Raw genomic sequence first — 27,304 nt, 5'->3', positions numbered from 1 at the left:
GCGACAACACAGAGCATACACATATCAAATGTTGGTTCTAAGATTTTTTTATTTTGAGGGCATAAGCATTTTAATATCGTTTAAATTTTATAAAAAGCCAATAAATAAAGACAATAAATTTGTAAAACGTCATTAATTTAAGAATTTACTATGCTTTCATGGTACAACATCCTGATTCACGTGACCCCAAATGATCTCATCTCACGTAAACTACACTAAAAAATCTAATTCTCTCAGTAATTATCTACATTAATTTCAAGTTAAATCTTAATTTGGAATACAAGTTTAAATGCAAGAATTATTTCAGTTCATACGAATAGCTTACTCAGAAATTATGTAAAACCGGAGTGCTTTATTTTGCTAGTGCATTCTCATTAGATTGACCTTAGGGCATAAAACTGGACTATCTGTTAAAAATTCTATGTAATTGTATGCCAGTATTGAAAGAAACAATGGATTGGATTGGATTATTTAATTATGGCAAAGCACACGAGGGCTATCTGCCTGAAGGGAGGGATGCCTTCGTGGAGGACTTTCTAAGGGAAACTGGCTCGTATACACGTTACACATGGGGAAAACCACGAAAACGCCCATGCAGCCAGCCCGTTCGCGGGATTCGAACCTCGGACCGAACTACCAGTGTTCAACGTCTTTACCGCTCGGCCGCTGGTGTGCGAAAGAAACAATGAATCTGATAAGAAATGGCTGCGACTTGTTTTGAAAATGAGGCGTAAAAGGCTACCAGTGAGGATATTCCGTTTGGCATCAGTTGTACCATTATTGGCGACTTTATCGCCTGCGCCGGCAAAACGGAAAAGTACCTAATATTGTTTTCGTACACATATTGATTGATGACGGTCACTGTGGAATCCCTCGAAATTATTTTCACTTTTATATTCGTTGTTTTCCACGAATAATGCTAATTTTTTAAAATATTTAATTTTATTTTACTTATTTTCGTCTCTCTGGCTAAGATTTCGCGTACCATAAGGGGTAACAATACCACAGGTTGGAAACCGCTGATATAGATGATTAATAATATTTTTAATTAAAATGTGCTCGGTGTTTTTCTGAAAATGGGGAAGGCATAAAGAAGCACTGAGGAATAGCGATGTACACAGAAAATCATTAAATGATAATCAGGTTTTAGGATCCGTATTATACCAAATAAAATATAACGGAAACTAAACGATAACGGACACATAACCCAAACATTAACTTCGTGTTTTAGCCGCCTTCCTTCTAAATATATATATATTAAAAAATAAATAAAAAATGACATAGAACTGTCTACTGGTCAAAATCCTATATGCTGTCATAATGTAGATCTCTTTCGTTTAAAATATATCTGCAAATTTATTTGATTTTAATGTTTTAAGTACAACAGGAACAAAAGTTAAGTATATATATACTGTATCCCTTTATTTTTCAAAGAAAATATGCAACAAAAAAAAAAAAAAAAAAAAAAAAAAAAAAAAAAAAACATGCTAACTTCAGTTTTTGCTGTTTAAAATTGCCGAAGTCTTTTTCCTAAGGAGACGCAAAGTAATAGATTCAGAAAATTATACGGCTTCGGCTTTTGTGTTAAAAGCCGAAGCCGTATAATTTTCTTCTGCCTAGATGAAAATGTTCAGCCTCGCGGTTGGTGTCAACCGCTTTGTGAATATAATCACAAACACCATAAGGTGATAAATATCATGCTGTGAAAAGATTGGTATTTGGCGCTTTTACGAGCTGTCTTTCATGCCTGGTTTACTCACAAAAGAACTCGGTCGCTCTCAGGACCATAAGTCATAGAAGTGGCACAAATTCTATGATCTTAGAAGTGTAACCCTCAGTAGTTGGTTCTCGTAACCGTATTTTAATCCATATTAGTATTTAAATTATTACCAGTTACTTTTAGAAAATTTTTTAACCTACATTTTTCTTTTTAAATCTTTCGCAATCTTTATACCGAATGGTAGGATCTAACATTTTCAGCTTTATGTGCTGCATTAGAAATTTACATTAAATACAGGTTTGATTAATGCGTGCAAAGCAAATTCACTTATCCTGCTCCATCTATCTATAACTGAAATCTGAAAGATTTCCCAAAGAAACCCTTCACTGTTTCCCAAAACAATAAGGAATCGTATCCTGTATTTCATACCTTTCAGATGTAATTTCCATCTACATCTACACAGTTTCATTTTTTTCCATTCAGAGTTTTAAAAAATATTTTTTACTTGATGAGTCTGTCGTTTACTACCCAGATTTCTAGAACTTTAAAAAGTGTATAATTAATAAAGGCATTCCTCTCATGCGCGCCGTTGTGTTATAAAATGGTTATCACATGCAGCCAACAAATGAAGATCTATGGTTTGATTCTTTGTGGAGGAACAGTAAATTTTACTCTGCACTTCTATACTCCACGCATTTGCATACAACTCTATTTTATTTTATTACTTTGAGATAAAAATCAACTAAAAAAGTTTAAAGCTTATAACATTATATATCGAGTTGACAAGAAACAACATTCGGTTTTTAGTGTGAAATAAAACTTAATTTTGTCTGCGCAAAAACTAACTTTAATCAGCCAAATATCTTTCATTCTGTTCGATAACTTTTTGCCGTCTTTCTGGTAACTTCATGATTCCGCGCTCACAGAACTTCAGGTCTTTCTCAGCAAACAATTTAACCAAGTACGATTTGAGATTATTTGTATTAAGGAATTTTTTGTCATTTAAGAAGTTTTGTAAATTTCGAAATAAACGATAATCCGATGATGCGAGGTCGAAGCTGTACGGGGGATGTGATTTGATATTCCAACCAAACGCCAATAATTTCGTACGTGTTGCTAAAGATGTTTGAGACCTGGCATTGTCGTGATGGAACCCAATTCCTTTATAATTTGCCAATTTTGGTCTTTTCTCTGAGTTGATCGTTTGGCTGCTCGGGAACAGCTCAGATTACAAAACACCTTTGAAATTTCACTAAATTGACAGTACGATCTTTATCTGGTGCAATTTATCTTTCGATATGATTTGTCCTGATTCATCATGCTTGGACCATGATCGTTTTTGATTAATGTTATTGTAGAATATCCATTTTTCATCACCAGTGTTAATTCGTTTAAAAAACAAAGGTCAAATGCATTACGTCTGAAACGAGTATAGCAAATATTAATTCGTTATGTTATGTGAATGTTTTTAAATTCTTGCGGAACCCGAAGTCGAGCTTCTTAACATGTCTAAGATATCTTAGGTGATTTTCAGTTATTGTGTGTGATACACTTAACCTTTTTAAAATCTCTCACACAGTTATATGAGAGTTCGATTTAATTGTGGCTTTAATTTTGTCATCAGCAGCTTCAGAAGGTCGGCCAGCACACTGGTCAACTTCAAGTGAAAATTCTCCAAAAAGAAACTTTTTAAACCAATTCTGACACATACGTTCTGTTAAGCACTCAACACTTCGCATATCTCTTTGTGAGCCTCAGCCGCTTTCCTGCCTTCATGAAAGCAAGAAAAGTAAAATATGTCGAAAATGTTTATTTTTGCAACCCATGTTAAAACTGACCCTAAAATAAAATTTAAAAAAATACACGGAATTTGAATATATAGTAACTTAAAAGTGTCAGCTGCTAATCTCAAAAGGAAAATAAATTACAAGATTGACAGAAGAGTAACGAAGCGTTATCGATTTGTGCAAGCCGAAATTATTTTCCTGCGAACCCAATATTTTTCAATTTAACTGTTTCATTTTTGCTTGTCTTTTTTTGTCTGTTCATTCTATAATCATATCTGCAGATAGCTAGATATTGAAAAGGGACATACGTTTTTCATAGCTGATTCATAAAATGTAATAATTGAACAGAAATTAAAAACTGTTGATAATAAATTAGTTTATACAGAAATCTTTTAATTTTAGCCAAGATTTATGTATATTAAATCTTGAAACCTTCAGCATGAATGTCTTTAGCTTTATTATTAAAATTTAATCTAAATAATTTAAAACTTAAGATTTTTGTTTCTGAACATCGTTTTCTAGCAAATGTAAAATAGAATTTCTTTATATGAAGAAATTCAAATGAAATTCTTTATATGAAGAAATTATTAAAGAAAAATGATATAGCATTACTTGCTATCGTAATTAAGAGGGAAAATTTTTAACGAAGCCAATTTAAAAACCCGTAGTAAATTGTATAAACTAAAAATATTCTACACTAAAAAAGGATATAAATTTCATGAAAACTGTGTCGGAAGTTAAGAGAAGTACGAATTTCATACTTTAATTTCATGAAAGAAAGTACTATGACTTCACTTTTAGTTTTTGTTATTTCGTTGAAATGCAGTTAAGTCTCTATGAATTTAGTCAATGATTTTGATTAAAATTTTTAAGAAGGTTGCTGGAAAAAATCTAGCCTTCTCAAAACTTGTCAAAACATCTCTTCACCGCAAAGCTCTCGAAACTATACTGTAGGAGAGCATAAAGAGATGGTATGGGACAAAGGAGATACACATTTACTTATCCTTTCAGAAGAGCTGCTCTCATACCCTTTGCGGTAAAGAAAACAAACATCATTCAAGTATGATCTTTGGTACGCTTTTGAGTGAAATCTATTGTTGGCGGTTGCCTGCTGTATGGTTTCAAGTCTGAGTTCAGCATAGGGCAGGAAAAAGCACACGAAGCACCATAATTTTACAGTATGGTAATGCAGATACTGTCCCTTAAAGGTACTGATACAGTAAAGCATTCTACAGAAACTCTGTGCAAACTTCCAAAACATTTTCATGCAGTTATTATTTAGAAGAATAATTTATCTACTAATGTAAAGACTTTTGAAAACAGGTATTGCTCAGAAATACCTTGATCTTGTTCCGAAAGCTATTTTACAATATTGTTGATTTATGATGAATTTTTGGATTATTTATTATATATCTTCGAAACTCGAATTCGTGTGTAGCTGTGTGCTTATGTTAATGAGCATGAGAAGATGTAGCGTTCCAGTAATTCTCTTTCGCCACAAACACAGTTGTCTGACGAAGAGATATTTCTGTCTTGATAATAAATGAGAAAGAGCCTATATCCAGATATGAAATGATTTCAACGGAGGTTATTGAGACATCTTTTCCCGTTTATTACTTTGATGAATTCGTGTGTTCTCCTGCTTTGGAGAACAATTCGTTCTGCCAGCTATGGTTTATTTTCTTGTGCGCTTCTTTTTTTAGGTATTCTGAAGATATGAAATTAAATTGGCAGCAAATTTAATTTCATATCTTCGGAATCGAGAGTAGTAGCTGCAACTTTAGCAAGAAATTAGGCGTCTTCGTTTCCTTCATTCCCTGTGCATGCTTTCACCCAGTCCATTAAAATTTTAATTTAGCTACTTTCTAGGAGGAGATCAAAGATTTCTTGTGCTATTGGAGAAAGATATTTGAATATCTCTAATGTATACAGGGAAGTGAGAGAATCTTATTGAATTGTAAGCTGACTGCTTGTCTTTTTAATTGCTAAAACGTCCGCTTGAAGAAACTATTTTCTGTGCACAGGTATCCTTTCCAAGATGGCCCACCAGCGGCCGAACGGTAAAGTCGGTGAACACCGGTAGTTCGGTCTGAGTTTCGAATCTCGCGAACGGGCTGGCTGCATGGGCATTATCGTGGTTTTCCCCATGTGTAACGTGTATACGAGCCAGATTCCCTTAGAAAGTCCTCCACGAAGGCATCCCTTCTTTAGGCAGATAGCCCTCGAGGCTTTGCCATAATCGCACACACACCTTTCCAAGGTGTTTTTAGATTTTCGGCTTTATGAAAAATACAGGCTGATCCTACTTTTTCATCTATTTTAGATCCATCTGTAAATGACGTTGGGTAAATACTGTTATTTTATAGCCTCATTAAAGTAAATTTTTTTGTTAGGTGAATTTGCAAATCACGGAGACTAAGGAGAGTTTGGGAAGTTATTCGGATCGCTAATTAGTACACATAAGAAAGCTTGATTCGTAAGCTGTAATATTTTGATTTTAAATGCTTCTAGCTCCTATGGAAGATATAAGAGGTATTCCGGAGTGCACCGTTAGAATTGGTGAGGAAGAATTTCATAATGTTGAGGAGAAATGGTCGTTTAATGTTACGAAGCTGTTGTTTCTTCATTTCCATTATGGAGATTGCCGCTCCATAATTAATTTTTTCTATCACGGTATGAACAGTGCCTCCTAGATATGAGGATAAAAGGCCTCAAATCATCCTCTCATTCTTCTCATGGAGATGGTTATTTTTTGAATATTTAACTCTAATATCTTGAAGGTGCTTTATCCAGTTGAGTTTTCCATCTGCTGTAATTCCAAGTTTTTACAATCCTTATCATTGTTTCGTTAATTTTGAAGACTGGTTTTCTTTGTATGGTTTTGCTAGATTTGTGAAATGTCGAGTTGTATTAACACGTAAATTATGAGTATACTGAATGAGAATGTGACACAAATTATTAATTCACATTGTTCATTGATGGCATTATCGACCCTTCAAAACTAGTCACATTTAGGATAGGATTTGGAAGTGGATCAGATAAAATTTATGCACGAGCTTAGATAAATGTTAGGGTAACACAACACTACTGATCAATCAAGCGTATGCCTCTGGCTTGGGCAGAAAGCTTCAGCAGTGGAATAACACGTGAATCAGAGAGAATACGGAACATGTTTTTCTGTTGCCTTACTGCAAAAAAATGGGCCAGTTTGATTCTATAACCAACCACAAGGAATGAAGAATGGTATCTCGAGAACCTAGAAGAAGAATGAGGCTATCTAGATATCAGCCGAAATAAGTATCCATCTGCGTAATATAATGTTGTATTGTAGTATGGTGGTATTGAAGAGATAGTGATTTTCAAACTCTATTATTCATAACAGAGGTTAGTAACGTGTAGGAGTAGTGTAGGAGGCTAGTACCGTGTAGGTTAGCAACATTTGGAGTGTATATGTAGTGATATGAGAGTTCAAATGCTGCTAGATTTAAAATGAAAGTTACTAAACTGAAAATATCGCTACCAATTAAGATCTGGAAATGAAGTTTGACACTCTGAGATTTGATAATAAAAGGATGTAATTTTGTGAGGTTTCTTAATGGCTTTTTTTATTTTTAGATAAAAGTAGTTTGTGAATACAGAATTTAATATAATGTCTTTATTCCCATTGTATAGTTTGATATTATATTTTCTACTTACAAAACGATCTCCCCTTACACAGAAATTCTGATTTAGCAAAATTACAAAATTATTAAAAAGTTAGAATCACTGCTTTAAGGTAATAAAATTGAGATATCTAGCATTTCTGCAGGTATTGGCCTCAAAAAATGAAATTGGTTAAATAACATTAAATCACTACGAAATACTCAACCTGACAGACAAAATCCACTCGATAAAGATGTGAACGAAGTATTATGTAAATTACATACTGCTCGCATGTGTGCAAGTTGTGCAACTGATTAACATTTCTAACCAGTCACAGGAACTGTGCACTTGTTATAAACAGATAATGGCACATGAAATCATTACTCAAGACATGTTACAGCTGCAAGAAGTGCGTTTTTGCCCTTGCTGCGTGCAGGAAAGAAGCAAGGGCTTTTAATGCCTTTAAGACGTCATTGCACGTCATTTTGTCGGAAAAGATTCGCGAAAGGTCAAAAGAAAGTTCGTTCACATTCGAAAAAATTCGTACCATCAGCTGGTTCTTTCGCCGTATACGATGGAAGAACAGTAGATTCCGCTATTTGTAATCACATTTAAGAACAGTGGTCTCACACCGTTTTAATAAAGACAGGTGACAGCGCACAGATTGTCCTATCAGATGTCATGCTGTAATATGCTTGTATAGGTAGTGTTTTGGAAGCTCTAATATCACAAGGAACATCATTGCACCTGTTGGTTGTAGAGACATCTTATCCAGTCGTCTGCTCCGAAAGCCTGTTTAATCATATGATTTAAATGTCGCAGTGCTTATCGCTTAGAATGGTGTTGCACCAGAGCTTCGTGAGGTGCAGAATAGAATAGTGTCGTGTGAACGACGAAATTTTTTTTTCCGGTAGAATAGCGATATCTGCGTAAGAGTCTAGAGGTGATGTTACCATCTGGCGGATTTTTCTGCCATTTTGGAGAGCTTCACAATCCGTTAGTCTGAAGTCGTGATTTGGGGTGCTATCAGCGTCAGCAGCTATTCACGTCACGTTTCATTACGTACGTATTAACTTGACACCGCCATGGTGACAGGATGCTGTAGCTTGTACTCTACTATATATTCAGGGCTTACTTAATGCAGATTTCTAACAGAATAACGCCCAGCCTCAGGCAACTCAAGTCAACTTAAATGCTTTTCAAGGTGTACAGATACTTCCTTGGCAATCCCGTACCTGATCTCTCACTACTTGAGAATCTGTTGAATTCGGCTGCCCCCACAAATAGAAGATAAACTAGGAACTCGAATCAACATATGGTCCACAATACCCAAGCCATCATTCGGTTGCTTATCGAATCATTGCCACATGCAGTTCAGAAATGTATAGCACAAACTCGAGGTCCAACTGCTTATTGATCATGTTGTGTTTGAGATCATTGTAGTTTCTGAAGCCATTGTATATGAAAATTAAACCATTTTTTGGATTGCTTGGCTGAGTCCAAGTTTTGTCCGCTTTCGAGCATTTCTTCTTGATGGCAGTTCCTTTGTTATGCCATAAATAATGTTGCAATTCATTGAGCGATCTTGGGGAGGAGGTTTAGTTACTCTTTATACAGGTGGTCTCATGAATGTTCAGTCGAACTATGTTGTGTTAATTTGACCAACTGATACTCTGAATTCCGTGATCTTTAAGCCATCACTTGACTAAAACTGTTTTATACATTCGTGGTTTACCATACATTAAAGCACATATATTAACGACAGTACAGTTTCCGATGCTGATCAAGAACAAATAGTCTCAGATCCAAGGACTTCTTTCCAATAGCTTTGACCCTGCCGGGCTATCTGAGATATCGAAGGATGTTTTCTTGTCATGGACAGAACATGTCCTCTTTTATTAATAGAACGTAAAGAAACTTGTTTAAATTAATGTTACATTTAGTGCCTTAAACCCTAGCGATCCAGGCAGTCATCCTCAAAACCCTTATGAAAGCGCCGCTTTCGAAAATGTTGGAATGGATCTAAGGTGCTCTTACGCATATCGTGTTTACGCTGCATGAGTCCCAATGTAAAAAACATTTGGATTCAACTGAAAACAGCCCACCAGCTGCTGAGGGGTAAAGTCGTTGAATACTGGTAGTTTGATCCGAGGTTTGAAACAAGGTTAACGGGCTGGCTGAATGGTTTTCCCTTTGTGTAACATGTATACGAGCCAGTTTCTCTCAGAAAGTCCTCCACGAAAACATCCCTCCGCTTAGGCAGATAGCTAGCCCTCGCGTGTTTTTCCATTATCAAATAAACCAAGCCAATCAACTGAAGACACAATGCAGCTCTTTGTTTCCTATATGTGACATGTTGTCTTGCCCATCAAAACTGATCTGTCCTGCATAAAGATTGAATGGAATACGCACAAGTCTTTATCATTATCTTTCAGCTAAACAGTATGATTCATAACAAAGTGACATACAGTTACAGTCATTAATTCAAAAGAGTCAGAAAAGAATCATCAGAAGGGTCTGTAGTCGGTGGGTAGCATAGAATGATCTTCAACTGAAGATTCGCCAGCTGATCACTACCATCTTAATAATCAGGCAATTTCTTTGATATTTAGCTTTACATAATATAAGCATATTTTATAAAAAATATAAAAACAAACAATGAGAGCCTCCAATTATGTAAAAGCTTTTCTCAGTTTGCGTAACTACTCTTATTGTTAGCAATATTTTATTATCTTTTTAACCCCTTGGCCTACACGATATCTGCGCGAGCTATACTAAACAAGAAAGTCGGTCGCGCGCCGTGCCATTCAACTGTTCAGCCGTGTACCCGAACTGGCGCAAAATAAATACTTTTCATGACATATATATTTCAGTGTAACGAAAGGAATTGTGAAATAATAAACAATGTTTAGGTACAAATAGAAATTTTAAGACGTCTAGGGTGTAATCATAATCAATTGATAAGTTGACAAAAATAATTGCATGTTGGGTATAATAGTTTTTAATTATTTATACGAAATTATACTTGAAACGTCTGAACGTAACGAAGCCTTACGGGGAACTAAAGTAACAGATCATCCAGTTTTGTCAGAAACAACTGAAAAAAAAAATACTGACGTTACAATCAAAGGAAAAATATTCGATGTAGAATAACTCCAATCGCTTGCTCTAATATTCGCGGCATTTTATGCACAAATTCCTCACCACGAGTCAGACTCGTGGCTTTTCTTAATGACACAAATTCTTTACCACGAATCATACTCGTGGCTTTTGTTTATGGCACACATTCTTTGCCACGAGTGAGATTCGTGGTTATAGGCCAAAGGGTTAATGATGTAGAGGAAAAATAAGTCTATTGGTTGTTAATGAACAAACCGTGATGTCGGTGAAAGCGTTTGTAGAAATGAATATGCAAAGGTCTGAAAGAAGGGATGCCTCCGTAAAGGATTTCATAAGGGAAACTGGTTCGTATTTACATTGTGTAGGTGAAAACCACGAAAATATCCTTTCAGCCATCTCTTACTTTAATTCGAACCCGTATCGAACTAGTAATATTCACCAGCTTTAATTTTTCGTTCACTCGTGATAAATGGGAAAATATGAATTTTCGTGATTCAGAGAAAGATATTAATAAAAGATCAAGAAATATATGAATGGCAATAATTCAAAATGGAAATAGAAATTTAAAAAAAAAATCTATTTTCGAAAAGTTCGGTATTCATTCTGGTAGGAAACCTTGCGTTGCTTATAAAATAATATGGTTACTAGAATCTGAGATCAGATTTGACTATTCGGTTAAATTCCTGAAGGAAAAAATGCGTAATCATATTTTGCTTATTTTATTTGTCTCTGAGCTCTGTTGCTCCCGAGTGCCTCGAAATAGGCTTGCATGCTTTGCTGATATTAATTAACAAACCAATCACCCAACCATGAAAACTTTGATTCGTTAACTGAGCAAAATGATCGCATTAATATTGGTAACTTCTCAGCAAAAAAAAAAAAAAAAAAAAAAAAAAAAAAATCTGAAATGTTTTAGATTTTAAATTACGTCCAAATTAAATTACGTTTTTTTAACGTTTTGTGCTTTATCTTTACTTGTTAAACATCATGTTCTTCGTACTTAAACCATAAAATTCAATTCAACAGGAATATCGCAAAATAGTTTTGAGTGTTACCTTTATTTATTAAATATCATGTTCTTTGCACTTAAACCATAAAATTCAGTTCAAGAGCAATATCGCAAAATAATGTTAAATTAAGCATATCTTTAGAATTTCCGATATACACAGTCTCGCGAGCTGGAGATAAAAGTATTTTTTTTTTATATATAACGTTGCTATTTCTCGCTTTTAAAGCATTGAGTTTGTAAATCAAAAATTCGTTAAAGTTTTACAAAATATAAAATCTATAATAAAACAAATTCCATATTTGAGATTTCAGATGCCCATATTCGCAGTAGGATTTCGTCATTGAAAATTCGATGGCTCTATGTACCATTGTTTTATCACAATGCGAGAAATAGACAATCATTTATGCAGATTCTTCATTATTTAATTTCTTCAAATATAATGCAGGACTCTAACATTTTGTGGCAACAGTTTGAAAAGTGAACCGACGTTTATGAGTCCGACGCAAAATCGCAAAACGAAAACAATAGTCCTTTCAGGGACAAAGCCCCTTTGGACTAAAAAAAAAAAAAAAAAAAACAGAATTGTTTTAGGATGATATGAGTAACATACGGCAAAATTTCGTGGCAGTGAGTCATCAAGGGTATGCATAAATAAGATTAAGAATTAAATATTATTATAAAAATTGAAATGTTGACGAATTTAAGGCATTTATTTGGGTTTTGTTGTAATAGAATACGCAGTTATAGAAGTAATGAAAGAATTTTAATAAAAAGATTAAAAACATTAATTCCCAGTTCTAGGAAGCAGCATAGTGGTTTAACAAATAAATGGTTAACAAAACATTAATAGTTCAGAAGTAAAGCGTAACTAACTTTATTCTAATAGCAACCTATGTAATTTATCTTGATGAATATAATAAAGACGGAAGAAATACACTGTTGTGAAATAAAATTGTGTAACACTTTTAAAACACGTTTGTTTTAATATTTTACGAGATTAAATAAATGCGCAACACATTTTTATTTAAATCGTGCTTTTAAGCAATTAAAAAAGCAAAATCCACTAAAATAGAATCAAGCGAGTTAAAATTCTTAAATTCTGCTGTATGCTATAATCGATAAGTTGTTCTAATTAAACCTATGTAACATCTAATTGTAAAAGATTGTTTTTACAGAAATTCTGATTATCTTATAGAAAAACTTAAATGGCTGCGTTAACGTTGATAATAAATAGATAACTAAAACCGTAATTTTGTCCTTATGCTACAAATAATGCTTATAAACACATATAAATTTTTAAAAAAATATAGCATTAGGATGTATTAATACAGTTTCTCCAGTTGGAGAAATTAAATATAATTTCCCAGATTCAGCATGTTCCTGAGTTAAACTTTATAACTGCGCTGCAACGAGTCTATCTGTACCCAAACACACAAATCGACAAAAGCTGATAGTTTTAATATTTTGCATAAGCGTCAAAGATTCTACCATGCTTTTTAAAAACGAAAGGGAGTTCTCTTTACAGAAAACAGTCTACAGTTTATCTTCCAACATTGTTTGGGTATATGAATGTGGCTTTACAACGAAAATATCTGTCCCAGTTTTGACTATTATTTTCATAACTGTTTCTTTTGAAAGGAAGAAATCTTTGCATTTCTCATCCATGAAAATTAAAAGTATGAGTGCATTTTTCTCTTTTGAATGAAGTAGCCGCTCCGTGCGAAAGAAAAGAGGCCAGCTGAGCTGTGGACTCATTCATAATTATGTAGATACGGAATCGCTTGAAAAACTTCACTTTTGCATGCAGTGATAGCCACAGCACTCTTTTTTAAAACAGCTGTACCGTGAATTAGGGAAATTGGAATCATGGCCAAAATTCTAGCACACTCGACGTTCGTGGAAAATAAAAACAGAATTTGGTAACTAAAGTTTATATTTTTAGAGGTCCTCCGGTTTAATATGTTGCAATATAACTCATTGTCCTGTGGTTCCATAAAAAGTTATTCCTTTTGATGAATGCTATTATGTTTGGATCGTGTTTGTGTTCTAATAAATTTCGAAGTTCTGATGGCTTTTTTTTAAAATTATAGTGGGAAAAATTAGAATAGAGTTTTGATGCCATGTCTTTAACAATAGTAGGAGGTAAGAGAAAAAAAAAACAATAATTGCTTCATAATTTATAGCAAAAATAATTTTCACTTCCAGTAAGGCAAGATATAAATTTTGTTTCACTCTAAAATGTAATAAAAACATAAAATTTTAGACTATTTTTAGGAAGGTTTAAGAGATTGTAATTTCTTCTTACCATATGATAAAATTTCTGAAAAACTTCTAATTAAATCTGAGTTTAAAATAACACGGCGAATTACGATTATTTGAGGTGTTAAGGCAGCAAGAAACGGCATAATATTCGTAAACTTGCAAGACTACTTTCGAAGATTTAAACGCAGAACCTTCTTCTTCAGCTTTGCAAATGACATTGAAAGTTTTCACATTTTCACTTCTGCAACTGAGAAAGAAGTTCTGTGTTTAAACTTTCGAAACTAAACCTGCAAATTCACAAATATTACGCCGATTCTTCTTACCTTAACACCTCCAATAACTTTTAATTAGTTTATTTTTTTAAATTGGAAGTACCAGTATTCATAACATTCATCTATAAAGAAAACGTCCTTGAGAACATCAATGGAGCTCAACTAATTTAATATAAATATAACCAGAAACATATAAACAAGATACTTTCATCGCACTTTAATTAGGGCAAGGCAAAAAATTTTATGAATTGTTCATAATATCTTTAAAGCAAAAGTTCATTTACGAGTTTTTATAACGTTTCTGGAAGTCACTTGACCATTGCTGTATCCCTATTTTTAGAGGGCATCCCGCATTAAAAGAGACCATGCTAATGTAAAATTAAAAATTGGGTAAAAAAAAGACAACCTTAGTTCAGGAAATTTGTTTCCTTGGGAATAAGGAAAAGAAATAAAACTACAAAAATTGCTTTTTGCTCTTTGAAGAAAAGGGATCTGCGTCTAATCGCCTCAAAATAGAGTAATTCAAAATGTACGCCAAAATGAGTTTTTTTTTTTACTTAATTTTAAATGGTTGATTAAAATTAGAACCACGGTGTTTGGTGACTTAATCCTTTACTTGACGACAGTCTTCTTCACTTAAAAATTTTTATTTATTTTGGTGACTTTGCTAATTTATTCTTTAATATTTTGACCGTATCACAATAAGCAAAACATACTCCATGTTTTTATGTACAAAAAAGGGCAGGACTTCGGCAACTGAAAAACGATATCGAAATGATAACATAAACCGCGATTACATTAAGCTGTGTCTACTGTACTTCACTACCAGTAAATCAGAGGAAAATACAGCAGTTAATATAGAAGCATTTCTGCAGAATATGTATTGTATGTTCATCTGAGAACAGCTACATCTAATTGACACATTACTCTTTCATAAATGACGTCATTTGTATCTCACAATCTTAAATTTCCAGAATGTCATTTAAGTAGTTGACTATGTAGATCTTGATAAAAAATTACAGATATTGGATCTCAAAGATTAGAAAGCTTCATAGATTTAGAATTCAGTTTCAAAGATTAGAAAATTCAAAGATTACGTATATTTGATAAAAATTAAAATTCAGTTATTAGGAACTAGAGAAAAGTGTAAAAAAGTAATTCACTTTTTTTAATAAAATGTTTGCAATGAAAAATGTGGTAGAATAAAAGTTTTCTAATTTAAGAATATTTAACTATAGCTGTCTTTGGCCTTCCTTATTTAAAAGCAGTACCTGAAAGAATATTTCCTATTCTTGTATACATCTTTTAAAGTATACTGCTGAAAATAAAAGCCGCATAGTTAATTACAGTGACGTTTAGCGCTTTTACGGTGAGCTCTGCTTTGTCAAGGGGACAGTAATATTTTCAAATGAATGAAAGCGGAGGAAAAAAAAAGCAAAAATAATTTACAGTTTTCTCTTCAGATCTAGATTTTAAATATGAAATATTTTTGCTGGATGATAATCCTGGTCCTTCTACTCAGGACGTTGAACACAGTAGTTCAGTCCGAGATTCGAATTCCGCGAGTGGGCTGGCTGTATGGGCGTTTTCGTGGTTTTCCCTATGTGTAACGTGTATACGAGCCAGTTTTCCTTAGAATGTCCTCCACGAAGGCATCCCTCCCTTTAGGCAGATAGCCCTCGTGTGCTTTGCCATAACTGAATAATCCAATCCAATCCTTCTACTCAACGCTGGAAGTAATGAATGTAAAATATTTTAACACTTTATCTCTCAAAAAAAGTTTATTATTTTAAAAAGATTTATTTGCTTCTTACAAGGTTCATATAATGGTAATTATTAATATAAACAACAAAATTTTTATTTAATTTTTAAAATTATTATAGAAAATATGGTGGTTACTCTACAATACCACTAGAATGTCTTGATATTTTTTGATGATACATTAGAAAAGTAGTTCTTATCCTTCACACAGAGTCCAACATTGTAAAATATGCACTGCCATTTTGTGCGATGGAGTTCAGCTTTTGTACTGCATGAACCACATTGCAAAGATACCCCATAAAATGAAGCACATGCGTTGCTTCTTTTTGATTGAAACTCAAGTATTATTAGAGACTACAACGTTGTTTATCGTTTTGATAATTGGTAGAATTCGCTCACTGTATCATGGTAATTTTAAATAGAAACAATTTATTAGTCCAAAGGGGCTTTTGTCCCTGAAAGACTATTGTTTTCGTTTTGCGTCGATTCACTACAAACGCCGAATTACATTTCAAACTGTTGCCACAAAGTATTATCGCCCTGTGTTATATTTAAAGAAATTAAATAATGAAAAATCTGCATAAATGTATGTATATTTCTCGCATTGTTATAAAACAACGGTACATATAGCCATCGAATTTTGAATGACGTAATCGTCTTACGAATATGGACATGTTTAAGACCAAATTTGAAATTTGTTTTATTATCGATTTTATATTTTGTAAAACTTTAAGGAATTTTTGATTAACAAACTCAAGTATTTCAAAGCGAGCAATGGCAACACTCTAAGGTAGGGAGACCTTTTTATCTCCAGCGTGCGGAACCGTGGATTGGAAATTCTAAAGATATGCTCATTTTAAAATTATTTTGCGACATTGCTATTGAACTGAATTTTATGGTTTGAGTGCAAAGAACATGATATTTAATAAATAAAAGTAACACACAAAACGTTAAAAAAAAGCCCCTTTGGACATAATTTAAAATCTGAAACCTTTCAGAATTTTTTTAATACTTATTTTCAGTAACGGCTAAGCTTAAATGTTATAAATGTAAATTTAAAGTAAAGAATTTCATATTAATTTTACAATAATAAATAATAAACAATTCATTATTGTTATTTTAATGAGAAAATAAAGTATGCGTAGTGTAAATGCGAGAATACATTCTGATGTCACAAGCTTAGTCGCACCGAATTATGGACGTCACACAGCTCCGCCTTCTCAACTTTTTTGATGCAGCCTGTTCTGCGCTTTTACCTAGAACTGAGTTAAAAGCAGAGAAAGCTAATCCGATATCGCCGCGAATTCGCTACAATCAATAATAAGAACTAAGTAAACTACTGAATTGAGATGTTTTCTTCCTGCTTTTATAAGCTTTTTAATCATGCGCGAGAACATTTTGGAAGAAAACATTAGTATTCTGTGGCTCATGTTTTGATGTCTTCCTATTTTCGCCCGCTTCTTTGTTTTCTCAGTACTGTCATACCTATCGCTACAGAGATTCGAAAGTCTTTCAATTGCAACCTTCACTCCTCATAAAAAACAAGGTGTGTTGTTGCTGTGACTTAGCTGACTTGTCTGACAGTAACATCAGAACAAGCCCACAAAATTCATCGCGGCGAGCAGTGCAAGATGGCGCTTGTCGTTGACAAGAGCCTTGAACATCATGCAGGTGACATTACGACTTTAATCAGTTCTGCCCCCAATTTTGACGGAGAGCAGCCAAAGGAACGGGTCCAAAGATCTCCCACCCTTCTTCCCCCAGTACCAACCTCTCAAGAGATCTTTTGGCTGACCGCATATTTAGAGTGCCCCCATGCATCACAAACATTATACATTTGCGAACATCCCTGCCTTCTCCGGGATTCGAACTCGGGCCCTTTGGTACGGCAGTCAGCGTCGCTAACCACTTTACCGGTTGCGCAGATGTACAAATTTGTGACTGTTGCCTAAATAAAAGCCACTAACATTGGAAAAATAATTTACCAGCCATTGCACGAGTGATATTGAAACTTTGTTACACAAAATGCACAAAAAGAACCAAAAAATATATATATATATATCGCTCTTAATCCATTGCTGCATTTTAACCCGAAATTTCCAATACGCCATCCTATTGCACCTATTTATGCATGTAGTTACGCAAGAAATCCATCGGCTTGCATTCTGTAGAATTTTGAATAGGTGGTTTCAGTGTTAGACACTGGGAGCGAAAAGGTTAATGGCTCATTTCAAATAAGATTGCAGAATGAAACTATGGTTTTCAGTGAAACTCCATTTGGAGGTTGAACGGAAAATTGTATTCGGAGCATGGCCTTGAAAACGCATTCAGTATTTCCTCGTTATTTGAACTTTCCTACAGAAAATCAGTGAACTGATTTATAGCCATTTGCTGAATCAAATTGTTTATTTCTGATGCATGTTCTGAGTATTTCATTCAGAAATAACGATATAAGCTTAAATGTATGCAGCTCCTTCTTGCTGTTTGTGATGACGAATGATTTGATTTTCGTGTTATGAACAAAAGCAATAGTGAACAATTTAGCTTTAAAATTTTTACGAAGTTTCCAAATGCATTTCTCTGTTTCCGAGGCAGAGGGTTATAGATTATCAGAATACATTAAAATACAGACAGCTAATTGCCTTCGTGGGTGATTTTCTTAAGAAACGTAGAGAAAACCACGATTAACACCTATGCAGCTAGACCTGGATTCGATCTTCAGTCGGATTACCAGTATTCAACGGTTTTAACCACACGGTCACTGCTTGAGACAGCGGCGTTTATCTGCCTCTGCTTCAGTATATAAATTGTTGGGACATTATGCTTTCCGTCTTCTAAATAATATCGAAGTTTCCTTTTTCTGTCAGCATCATTCTGTAATGTAAAAAAAAGTAGGAAAAATTCTAGTCCAATATTTTACAAATATGGAAAGAAACCAGATAAATATACTAAAAGGAATAGTTTTGTTTTAACGGTCGCTTGAAGAGTGAACAACTTTATCTTGACAACAGCTGTCAAGTCTGACACATTAATCAAACTGATAAAGCTTTATTTATCTGTTGCTTGGCTAATATTTAAATACATATATATATATATTTCTTAGCTATTTTGTTTTCAGTTTATAACCCCTTAAGTATACGTATCGCGAAATGTTAGTACATGTCAGGAGAAAATATTTAACCTAATTTTTAAATGTTCTAAAAGTCTCACGGTTACTTGGCTGTTATAAGTGAGGAAAATGCCTTTACAGGCATCAGAGGGATGTATTTTATATTTATATTAAAAATGCTAGTAATTTTTTTAAAAATGGTATATTTGCATCAAGTTTACCAAAATTTACATTTTTCTGAGGATTGCATTAAAGAATCTTGATTACCCACAATTACATGCATTTAAAAGTAAATAGTTTTTACACTTTGTAAAATACTTTGAGAAAATGTTATGGTGGTTAGGTTATACTGCAAATGCTCTTATACCGATAAATTGTTCAAATGAAGAGCGAATAAGAGAGCTACCGTTAAATATTTTTCATTTACACCATCTGATACATTACCTATAGGTAGGTATACTGGTAGCTAAAAACACAGGGTAATGTGCTCATTTTATTTTTCGACTGGAGAAATTTTTGTTCTAATACGTATATTTACAGTTTAATACTAATAGAGAAAACAAGTACGAGTATAACTGCCGTTACAAGGAATAAAATCTTCCTTGACTATTATGGGGCAAAAATCTCTACCGCCCACTATAAAAGATTAAATCGCCCACTAGTGGGCGGTAGGGACCAGGTTGACTATCCCTGCTTTACACGCCCCCCCCTCCCATCTGTAGAGTACTATTTAGTAAAAATTGCTAATAATTAGAAAAAAGTCTTTGCTTTGAGGCAACATTGCGAACTTAAATTCATAAGTCGACAATTGTCATAAAAATTGAAACCCATATTCACCTTTTCTATTAGAGATTGAATGAATAAGACCAATAAGTTCTAAATAGTTTCATCTCAGGTTTAGTATCCTGTAGTAGTATGAACTGGTTAAAATGTTGTTTATATATGTTTGCGCATATGTATTTTCATGTCAATTTGGTTTAGAGATTCAAATCTCGCTCAAGGGTATTTCGACCAAAAAAGTAGCTGTCGGTCTATAAAAGGTGGCTTTTTCGTAGCAACTAATCCTCTAATCTCATGCTCATCTTCTTCCTACCTTAATAATAGCCTCCAAAACTTGGCGTCCGTGTAAATAGAAACTACAATTACTCCAAACTGAAATATGCTTTATTTAGCTTATTAAAAAGCAACATTTCCAATCTGTTATAAATCAAACTTATTTGCTTTTATTAAGGGGAGAGAAAAATTATGATGTCATACTAATGAAAATTTTGGAAAAAATAATTTTCTTTCTACAGAAGGAGTGCAAGACAAATCGAACTTTTTTGATTTGCTATGATAGAAGCTATTATCAATTTCACATTAGAAACAGCCTTTACTCTAAGTTACTAATATTAATATTATCAAAACAATTCGTATGGCGTATTTTGCTTTAGAATGAGTATCTTTTAAAGCGTACATCTGCATGTAGGGAAAAATACTTGTGTTTTTTTTTTTTCTTCCAATCAAATCGTAGAAGTTACGCAATTAATTGTCCTCGCTAGACATCTTTTCGGCATCAGTGTCAGACTGATGGCTGCTTACTAAATACTGAGTTATCGTTTCTGTTGAAGGATTGTTGAGCTCGTGTATAATTCTTTCAAGATCGATTCGAAGTGCAAATTCGAATGGTGCTCTGAATACATTACAAAAGTCAAATATGTGTAGCAGCAGACGCAAAGTAACATTAAGACATTTATCATCTTTCAATGAAGAAAATCATTTCTTAAAATTTAATAATTTTTAAGACATTTATTTATGATCTTCCAATGAAAAAACTGAAGATGAAAAAAAAAATTGTCCTACACGAAGTAATAACAAGTCTAATCAAAAGCTGAACTTCAATTGATAAAATTATGAAGATGGGAAGCTTCTTATATTTCATCTTTAAGGGAAATAAATAACGCTAGTAATGACTACCTTATTCATATTATATCATTACATCGCACCAAACGTGAGAAGAATTTGGCTTCCGCTCTCCATAAATCGGCGCCCCAGGTGGTTCTCATTGTCGTTCTATGTCTGTATTCAGGCCTGGCTCCAAAGACCACTTCCAAGTCGTATCCGCGGAGGAAGGCGTGCAATCACCTTATCAGGAGTAAAATAATTGATTTAAAAGACATTTCATATAAGAAAATAAACACAGAGAAAGAAATTGTTAAGCTTTCATAGAAACTAGGATCAGAGAAGACCCAAAAAAGTAAGATATTTAAATTTATAGGCATTTATTTTTGTAAAATTTAATTTCGAAGAAACCAGGTGCTGCCACCTAGCAATGTGAGAGTAATTGTAGAGCAGTGTCGCCTTCTGTTGGCCAACTTTGAAAGCATATTTAATCTATGTCTTTTACAGCTCCTTTTTTTTTTTTTTTTTTTAAATTGTTTTTATCGTTCTTTGATAATGTCCAACAAATGATTATCAGAAAATGAGAGATTCGTCCTTAGGTAATATTAAATAATAGTGAATACTAGATTTAAAAATGATTGTAATAGTTTTTTGGTTGAAATTAAACAGCATTTCCATCCATAGCAATTCATTATTTCAAATAAAATGTAAGCGTATCTATTAAGGTAAAAGATTTTAAATAGTAAATAAAGCTAAATAACTATGCATTGATTTTTATCATTGTTGTGGTTATATAATAAAACAAACAATATGAAGAACTTGGTTAATTCTTGAATATGGAGTTGAGGCAAGGGAGACATCATTTCAGTATTAACACTATTGAATTGATTTTTTAGATTATTTTCTTAAGCATTGTATTTTTACCAGCATTTACCCAAAATGAAGTATAAAATAACATTTTTTATATTAATATAAAATTGTTTATAAATCTAAAATGTGTCAAAGTGTTCAAAAGGGAAATTGATCTTTAGCTGCATTTTTTGTTGAAATATTATCATGATTGTTATTAAATGATAATTAATTAGCTGACAAGGCAAATTGTTTGGAGATTAAATTATACGGCAAACTAAATAAATAAGGAAAAAAAAAAAAAGGACTTACTTTTTTGGGCGGGGAGGGGGGAAGAAAATTACCAGCACTCATTTTCTTCAAATTTTCAATTAACTATGCCTATTTGGTACATTCTACAATGTATCAGTTACTATTTAAGTAATATATATGTAAATTACGCACGCTTAACTATATACATTTTAGAATTTGATTTAAAATACCGAGATACATCAGTTTAATTTTGATTGATTATTATTATTAAAATATAACTTTAAATAACGTATATTTTCTTTACTTTCAGATCAGCCCGTATTCTTACAATGAATTATCAGAAAAGTCTGGCAGCATGCACTTTGATATATTACATCTTTATAGTTATTCTAACATTTGGAAAAAATGGTAAGATTTCAGCTGTTCATGAAATTCAGCATAATTTTTAATGTTTAACAGGTGCTGCCACCTATCGACATTTTTGTTTACTATGTTTTCATAAAGTGCTATTGAATTCAAGTTTTGGGTATGAGAAGTATTATTTTAGAACAGTGCTTAGTAGGTAAATTGCGAGCAATTTTTTAGATTTTAGTCCTAATGTTTAATAGATCAGCACATATACACATCACCAAGTGCATAAATAGATTTTTATTATTAATATGGTTTATTATTGTTTTACATTTTACTTCTTTACCCAGCCCCTATCAACAGTTATCTCAGTAAACTTGAACGTGCTAAGTCTCGAGAATTTCAAATATGACTAATGATTATTTTTTTATGTAGAAAGTCGATTCCAGCAAAAAAAAAAAAAAAGTTACCTTTTTCTGTTTTAAGATAGCTATGCTTCTGCAATGCTTATTTTACCTACCTAGATGGTAATTGGGAAGCAAATGAAAACCTGTTTACAGCACTGCGTATCTTCATCTCATTTAAGTTTATCTCAGTTTTGAACTTTTAAAATGAAAAAGAATATGATTTGAGTATAGTCAGAGCTTTAAATATTGAAGACTTTATTTTTTTAATTCATACTAGCAACAGATTCTCCTCCCTCCTTCCTGGGGGAAAAAATACGATTTAATCAGATCAGAGAAAAAAAAAATATATAGGGAAAATATTCTCATGGACGAAAATTTATTTTATGCGTTATGTCTTGCATTTTCTGAACAGCGTCCTCTTTAGCTTTTTCACAGTTGATGCTTTTGCAGTTTTAATATGTAAATATTATGTAATTTAATTGCAGTAATAATCTATCTTTTAATATTTCAGAAGAGTAAAATATAAAAATATAGTCATTCGAATTGCTTGATGTTTTTTCTGAGATTGAACAACATGTGCTAAAGAATTTTCTCTAAAAAGATATACTTTCTATGATAGTATTTGCTGCCTTTGCTCAGCTCAACTCATTGATACCATAATTTAGGTTAAAATAACAACCCAAATAAAGATTATTGGAAAAGTTAAACAACAAGAACCAACGTAATGTTTGTAAAATTGACAGGACTATTTTTTATGGTTTAAATACAGAATTAACTTCTTAAGCTGCCTAACTGCAAATGAATGATGCTTCATTTTTACTTAGGCAGCTGAAGAAGATAGTTCTGTATTTAAAGCATCGAAACTAGCCCTGAAACCTTTACAAGCATTACGCAGATTCTTGTTGTTTAACTTCTCTAATAATCAATGATACCATACTGAAAAAAGTGTTCTCTGACATCACTTCAAAATCGTAAATTCTTGAATAGATGAGGTATTTTGGTAAATATGAATATTTTACTACTGGCCAATATTTATATAAAGATGTCACTTCCGGAACGATATGACATTAGTCTTCTGTTTCATAAATTATTGGCGACATTACGTCAAATATCGACAAGCCGTCGCCGACAATATATCTATAAAAAATATAAAATAGTAACAATTTCCTGCCGCAATTTGTTGATTGAATTAAAAAATGATTCTGGGATCAGGTTAATTTAATTTATGATTTGTTAACCCTCTCTAAAGTCCACAGATATACCTAAGATAAGAGAAGAAAACTAAACGTTATAAATAACAGTAACTTCAATATTTTCGTAGATTTCTGTATCTAGTATAACTTTCTTTGATTTAAAAAATTAAAAACTGTATTATAAAAAAAAACTTGCTTTTTACGATAATGATTGTTAGCATCAGCGTGTCATTGAAGTTGACATCCCTTGTGAAAACTCTAAACGCATTACCACAAACAGTCAATATAGAGATGGGTTTCTACGTTTTTGGTATGAGGGTTCAGTTTATCCTTTTATAATTTCATATTTCATTTCATTAATCCTCCGCCTTATTATCCTTACATGAAAGAAGGAAAGAAAGTATCTCGCAGCTCCTGGCGTAAAATGTGCAATATAATAGATTAACTCGTTATTTTATGTATTTTTTTAAAAAAATGCTTTGATTTAAAGATTTATTTTAAAATGTTTCGCTTTAAGTGTGGTTCTAATATTTGCTTTTTATGTGATAAGTGGGAGCCCTTTTTTAAGTTTCATAGCCCATAATTGTTTACACGTCAGTATCTTTTCAGTTATGTGTACTAGTTAATAAATACATACTTGGTGACTTTTTATAACAATTTGCAATGCCTACATATTCTCTTAAATTAATGATTTCATAAAAAGGCATGTTCGTTCTTTATGGTAAGATAATTTTCAGTCAGAGGGGAGAAATTATATACCTTTCAATAAAATAATTTCAGTTGGTTTGGAACAAATAGATGGAAATAAAAACCTTATGTACTATCAACAACACTACTGAAAATACCATTACGCGTAATTTTATAAAGAAATGAAACTCAATTTGTATTTTCTGGAAGAAAGACTAGAAACATTTCCATCGTATTAGCTTCCTCCTCTCAAAGAGAGCACCTTAAAACCATTGACGATATAGCTTTTTGTCTCTCCTCCTTCTTCCGGCTTAAATCGAAGTATCATAAAAACAAAATTTCATTTTCCGTTTTTTAGAGCTTATTTCGCTTCTCTAAACTGGACATTCTTTTATTATGAGAGGAAAAAGGATCCCGAGTCCGATAACCTCAGAAAATCCATAGAACTATGTTTAAATTCCTTACGAATTTAGCCATGAATTTCGTCCACTTTTCAGGTTGGTCTCCAATGTATTTGCATGCTTCGTCCATGCGTCCTTCTTATCAAGAGATTACAGTTGCATTCTTTGGCATTTATTTGTAATGCGCTTTTGTCAAATATATGTATTACTTTAATATTTCTATCGAAAAATAAGCCTTTAGTCAAAAATTCGATCTTTTAAACAATCATAAATGTCATGAGGTACTTTTGAAACAATTTTCATCTGGAGGTGTTTGCCCAAAAAACGTTAAAAACGTACAACAAACAAAATTATGCAAACACTCAAAATTTTATTACATTTACCTATTTAGGCATACATAAATTTAGTTTCTTTTCGTACTTCAAAATGAATTTGCGAGGCAGACATGTGTGCATCATTTGTATGGACATTCTGGAAAGCTTATCTCTTTCAACATGATAGTTTTCTTCTTACGAGTACTACCACAGAGATCATTGACAAAATTGTTTGCTGGAATATCTTAGAATTTTTTGTTAATGCGGACAGGGCTAGCAGGATTAAGGGGATAATGGATTAATATGCGGTTCCCCCAGTCTTTATATTAATCCAATGAGACTTTTTACGGGGTCTTTGTGCCTCCCAAGCAACATGCCTCAGGAACCTTTATAACCATATCAGCAAAGATAGGCTTTGGTCGATTGTTATACAGTAGCACACACATGAACAATGAAGATTATCGCCAAGATATCTCGCGCATCAGCCAAGGTGGACACACTGAGCATTTGGGAAATATGTTATAAAAGGTGAAGATTTCGATTTTTTTCAGTACAATAAAAATCTGGTATTGTTTGTGACGTATTTTTAAAATATGTAACAAAATTATGAGTGAATAAAAATAACGATGTTGCTTGACTGAAGGATTGTTATGACAAATAAAAATACTGCATAAGAATGAGATTTTTATCAACTAGAATTTAACAGAAAAGTAAATATTTATAATTTAGCAAAGTTTTTAAAAATTTACAGTATGCATCCTTTTGAAAAATTTAAATAGAGCTTTATACATTCCTGAATTAAACAACGTAAAATAGAGCAAGAAATAAAGTTTATGTAACATCTTTTTATTTTGAAATTTCTTCTCATCTTAAGAAGGAAGATTTAATGCATAATTTAATAACCAGCATACTTCATGACAGTTGACTGAGTTAATTCATCAAATTGAAGAATGGTTTTTTTCATACCTAAAATAAAATTGTTTATGTTATGAATGTGTTATTATCAAATTGAAGCTTTAATAATATTGTAACTTTCATGATGATTATAACTCCAATTCTTATTTTTCAAAATAATAGCAACACACTTTTGAATTATAGCATCGACAATCAAAATTCGTCCAGAATCATGTACCAATGCAATGGGAGAAAAAGGTACCTGCATGTTTGTTTGGCAATGCATTAAGCAGGACGGGATTCAGCTTGGACCTTGCGTTGATCGGTTCCTTGTTGGAACATGTTGTTCTCTACCAAAGGAAGAAGACAACTTAGTCCCTGGTTCTTCTGGATCATCATCCAATTCATCTACATTACCTCCATTTTCTCCTACCAAAGGGGATACATTCACCAAAGTAAAGCCTGCAGCTTCTAGTGTGCAAATGACTGTAACTAAACCACCGATGGTCATGACTTCTGCTCCTTTGGCGGTTGGTACTGGATCAATTACCGTTGGAACAGTGCCTTCTTCTCTAGTTCAACCTATTGCGTCATCACTAATTGCTCAAGATACTACAGCTCATTCAAGTCTTACAACAAAACCACCAACGGTTGGCGATTTCTCGGGTAAGTAATAAATGGAAGGTTTCCCGATTATTTTGTATGATAATATTTAATTCTGGTGTTCGTAATCTTCCGATACATTTAGTTGCTTAGCAAGGAATCTCGTATATAAACATCAGACCAGTCTTTATTAAGAAAATCCAGTTACAAAATCATAGACAATAAAATTATTCAGTTTTAGTAAATTACTTAATTCATATTTAAGCTAATCTATTAGCATAAAAAATTTTAATAGGAAATATTTTATGAAACAGAACCACGTATATCACCAGAAGAGGGAAATTTCTAATTTCGCTTTCGGATAACTTTCAAACTTGCTAAATATTTCATTCTTAGAAAGGCAGGTATAGACCAATATGTTTGTAGGAAGAGGAAATTTTTAATAGTTTAACGCGAAAGCGCATTAGGTAAATATAAATAAAAATGTAAGATAAATATTGCTATGTACTATTTGCTAAGACTGTGGGAATAACGATTAAAAGTAACAGTTTAGTTTGAAAGAAAAAAGTCTCTCTGTATATCTCTAGTAATAGAGGGATTCAACATTTATTCTTCATTTAAATAATGTATTGTGTTTTGAAGGCTCTGGGCAATGAAAGCGCTGCTTCTGCATTTGGAATTTTTACACGCCTGCAGCTTCACACGAAATTAAATAAACAAGAAGTATAAAAATTAGTTACCATTTCCTAGACTGTAAATTTTAGATACCTTATAAATATAGTAAAGACATAGG

General features: G+C 32.9%; 1 protein-coding gene across 4 annotated transcripts in view; it reads left to right on the top strand.

The window, feature by feature from the left end:
- Positions 1 to 27,304, top strand: part of LOC118203987 (serine proteinase stubble-like) — a 123,254-nt gene that overhangs the window by 74,025 nt on the left and 21,925 nt on the right. For 3 of the 4 annotated variants that reach the window (XM_085815253.1, XM_085815250.1, XM_085815252.1), the window contains exons 2-3: positions 21,975 to 22,072; positions 26,113 to 26,574. In XM_085815253.1, the coding sequence (XP_085671379.1) occupies positions 21,994 to 22,072; positions 26,113 to 26,574 (541 nt within the window). In that variant the 5' untranslated portion in view covers positions 21,975 to 21,993. Of the gene's footprint in view, positions 1 to 20,813; positions 20,919 to 21,974; positions 22,073 to 26,112; positions 26,575 to 27,304 lie in introns of those variants that run through there. The other variant, XM_085815254.1, reaches the window with a different exon arrangement.

This window comes from Stegodyphus dumicola, chromosome 4 (assembly GCF_044657685.1).
Source record: "Stegodyphus dumicola isolate Sdum_Otavi_A_Nest chromosome 4, ASM4465768v1".
Lineage (NCBI taxonomy): Eukaryota > Metazoa > Arthropoda > Arachnida > Araneae > Eresidae > Stegodyphus > Stegodyphus dumicola.
This window is presented reverse-complemented; position numbering and strand designations above follow the sequence as displayed.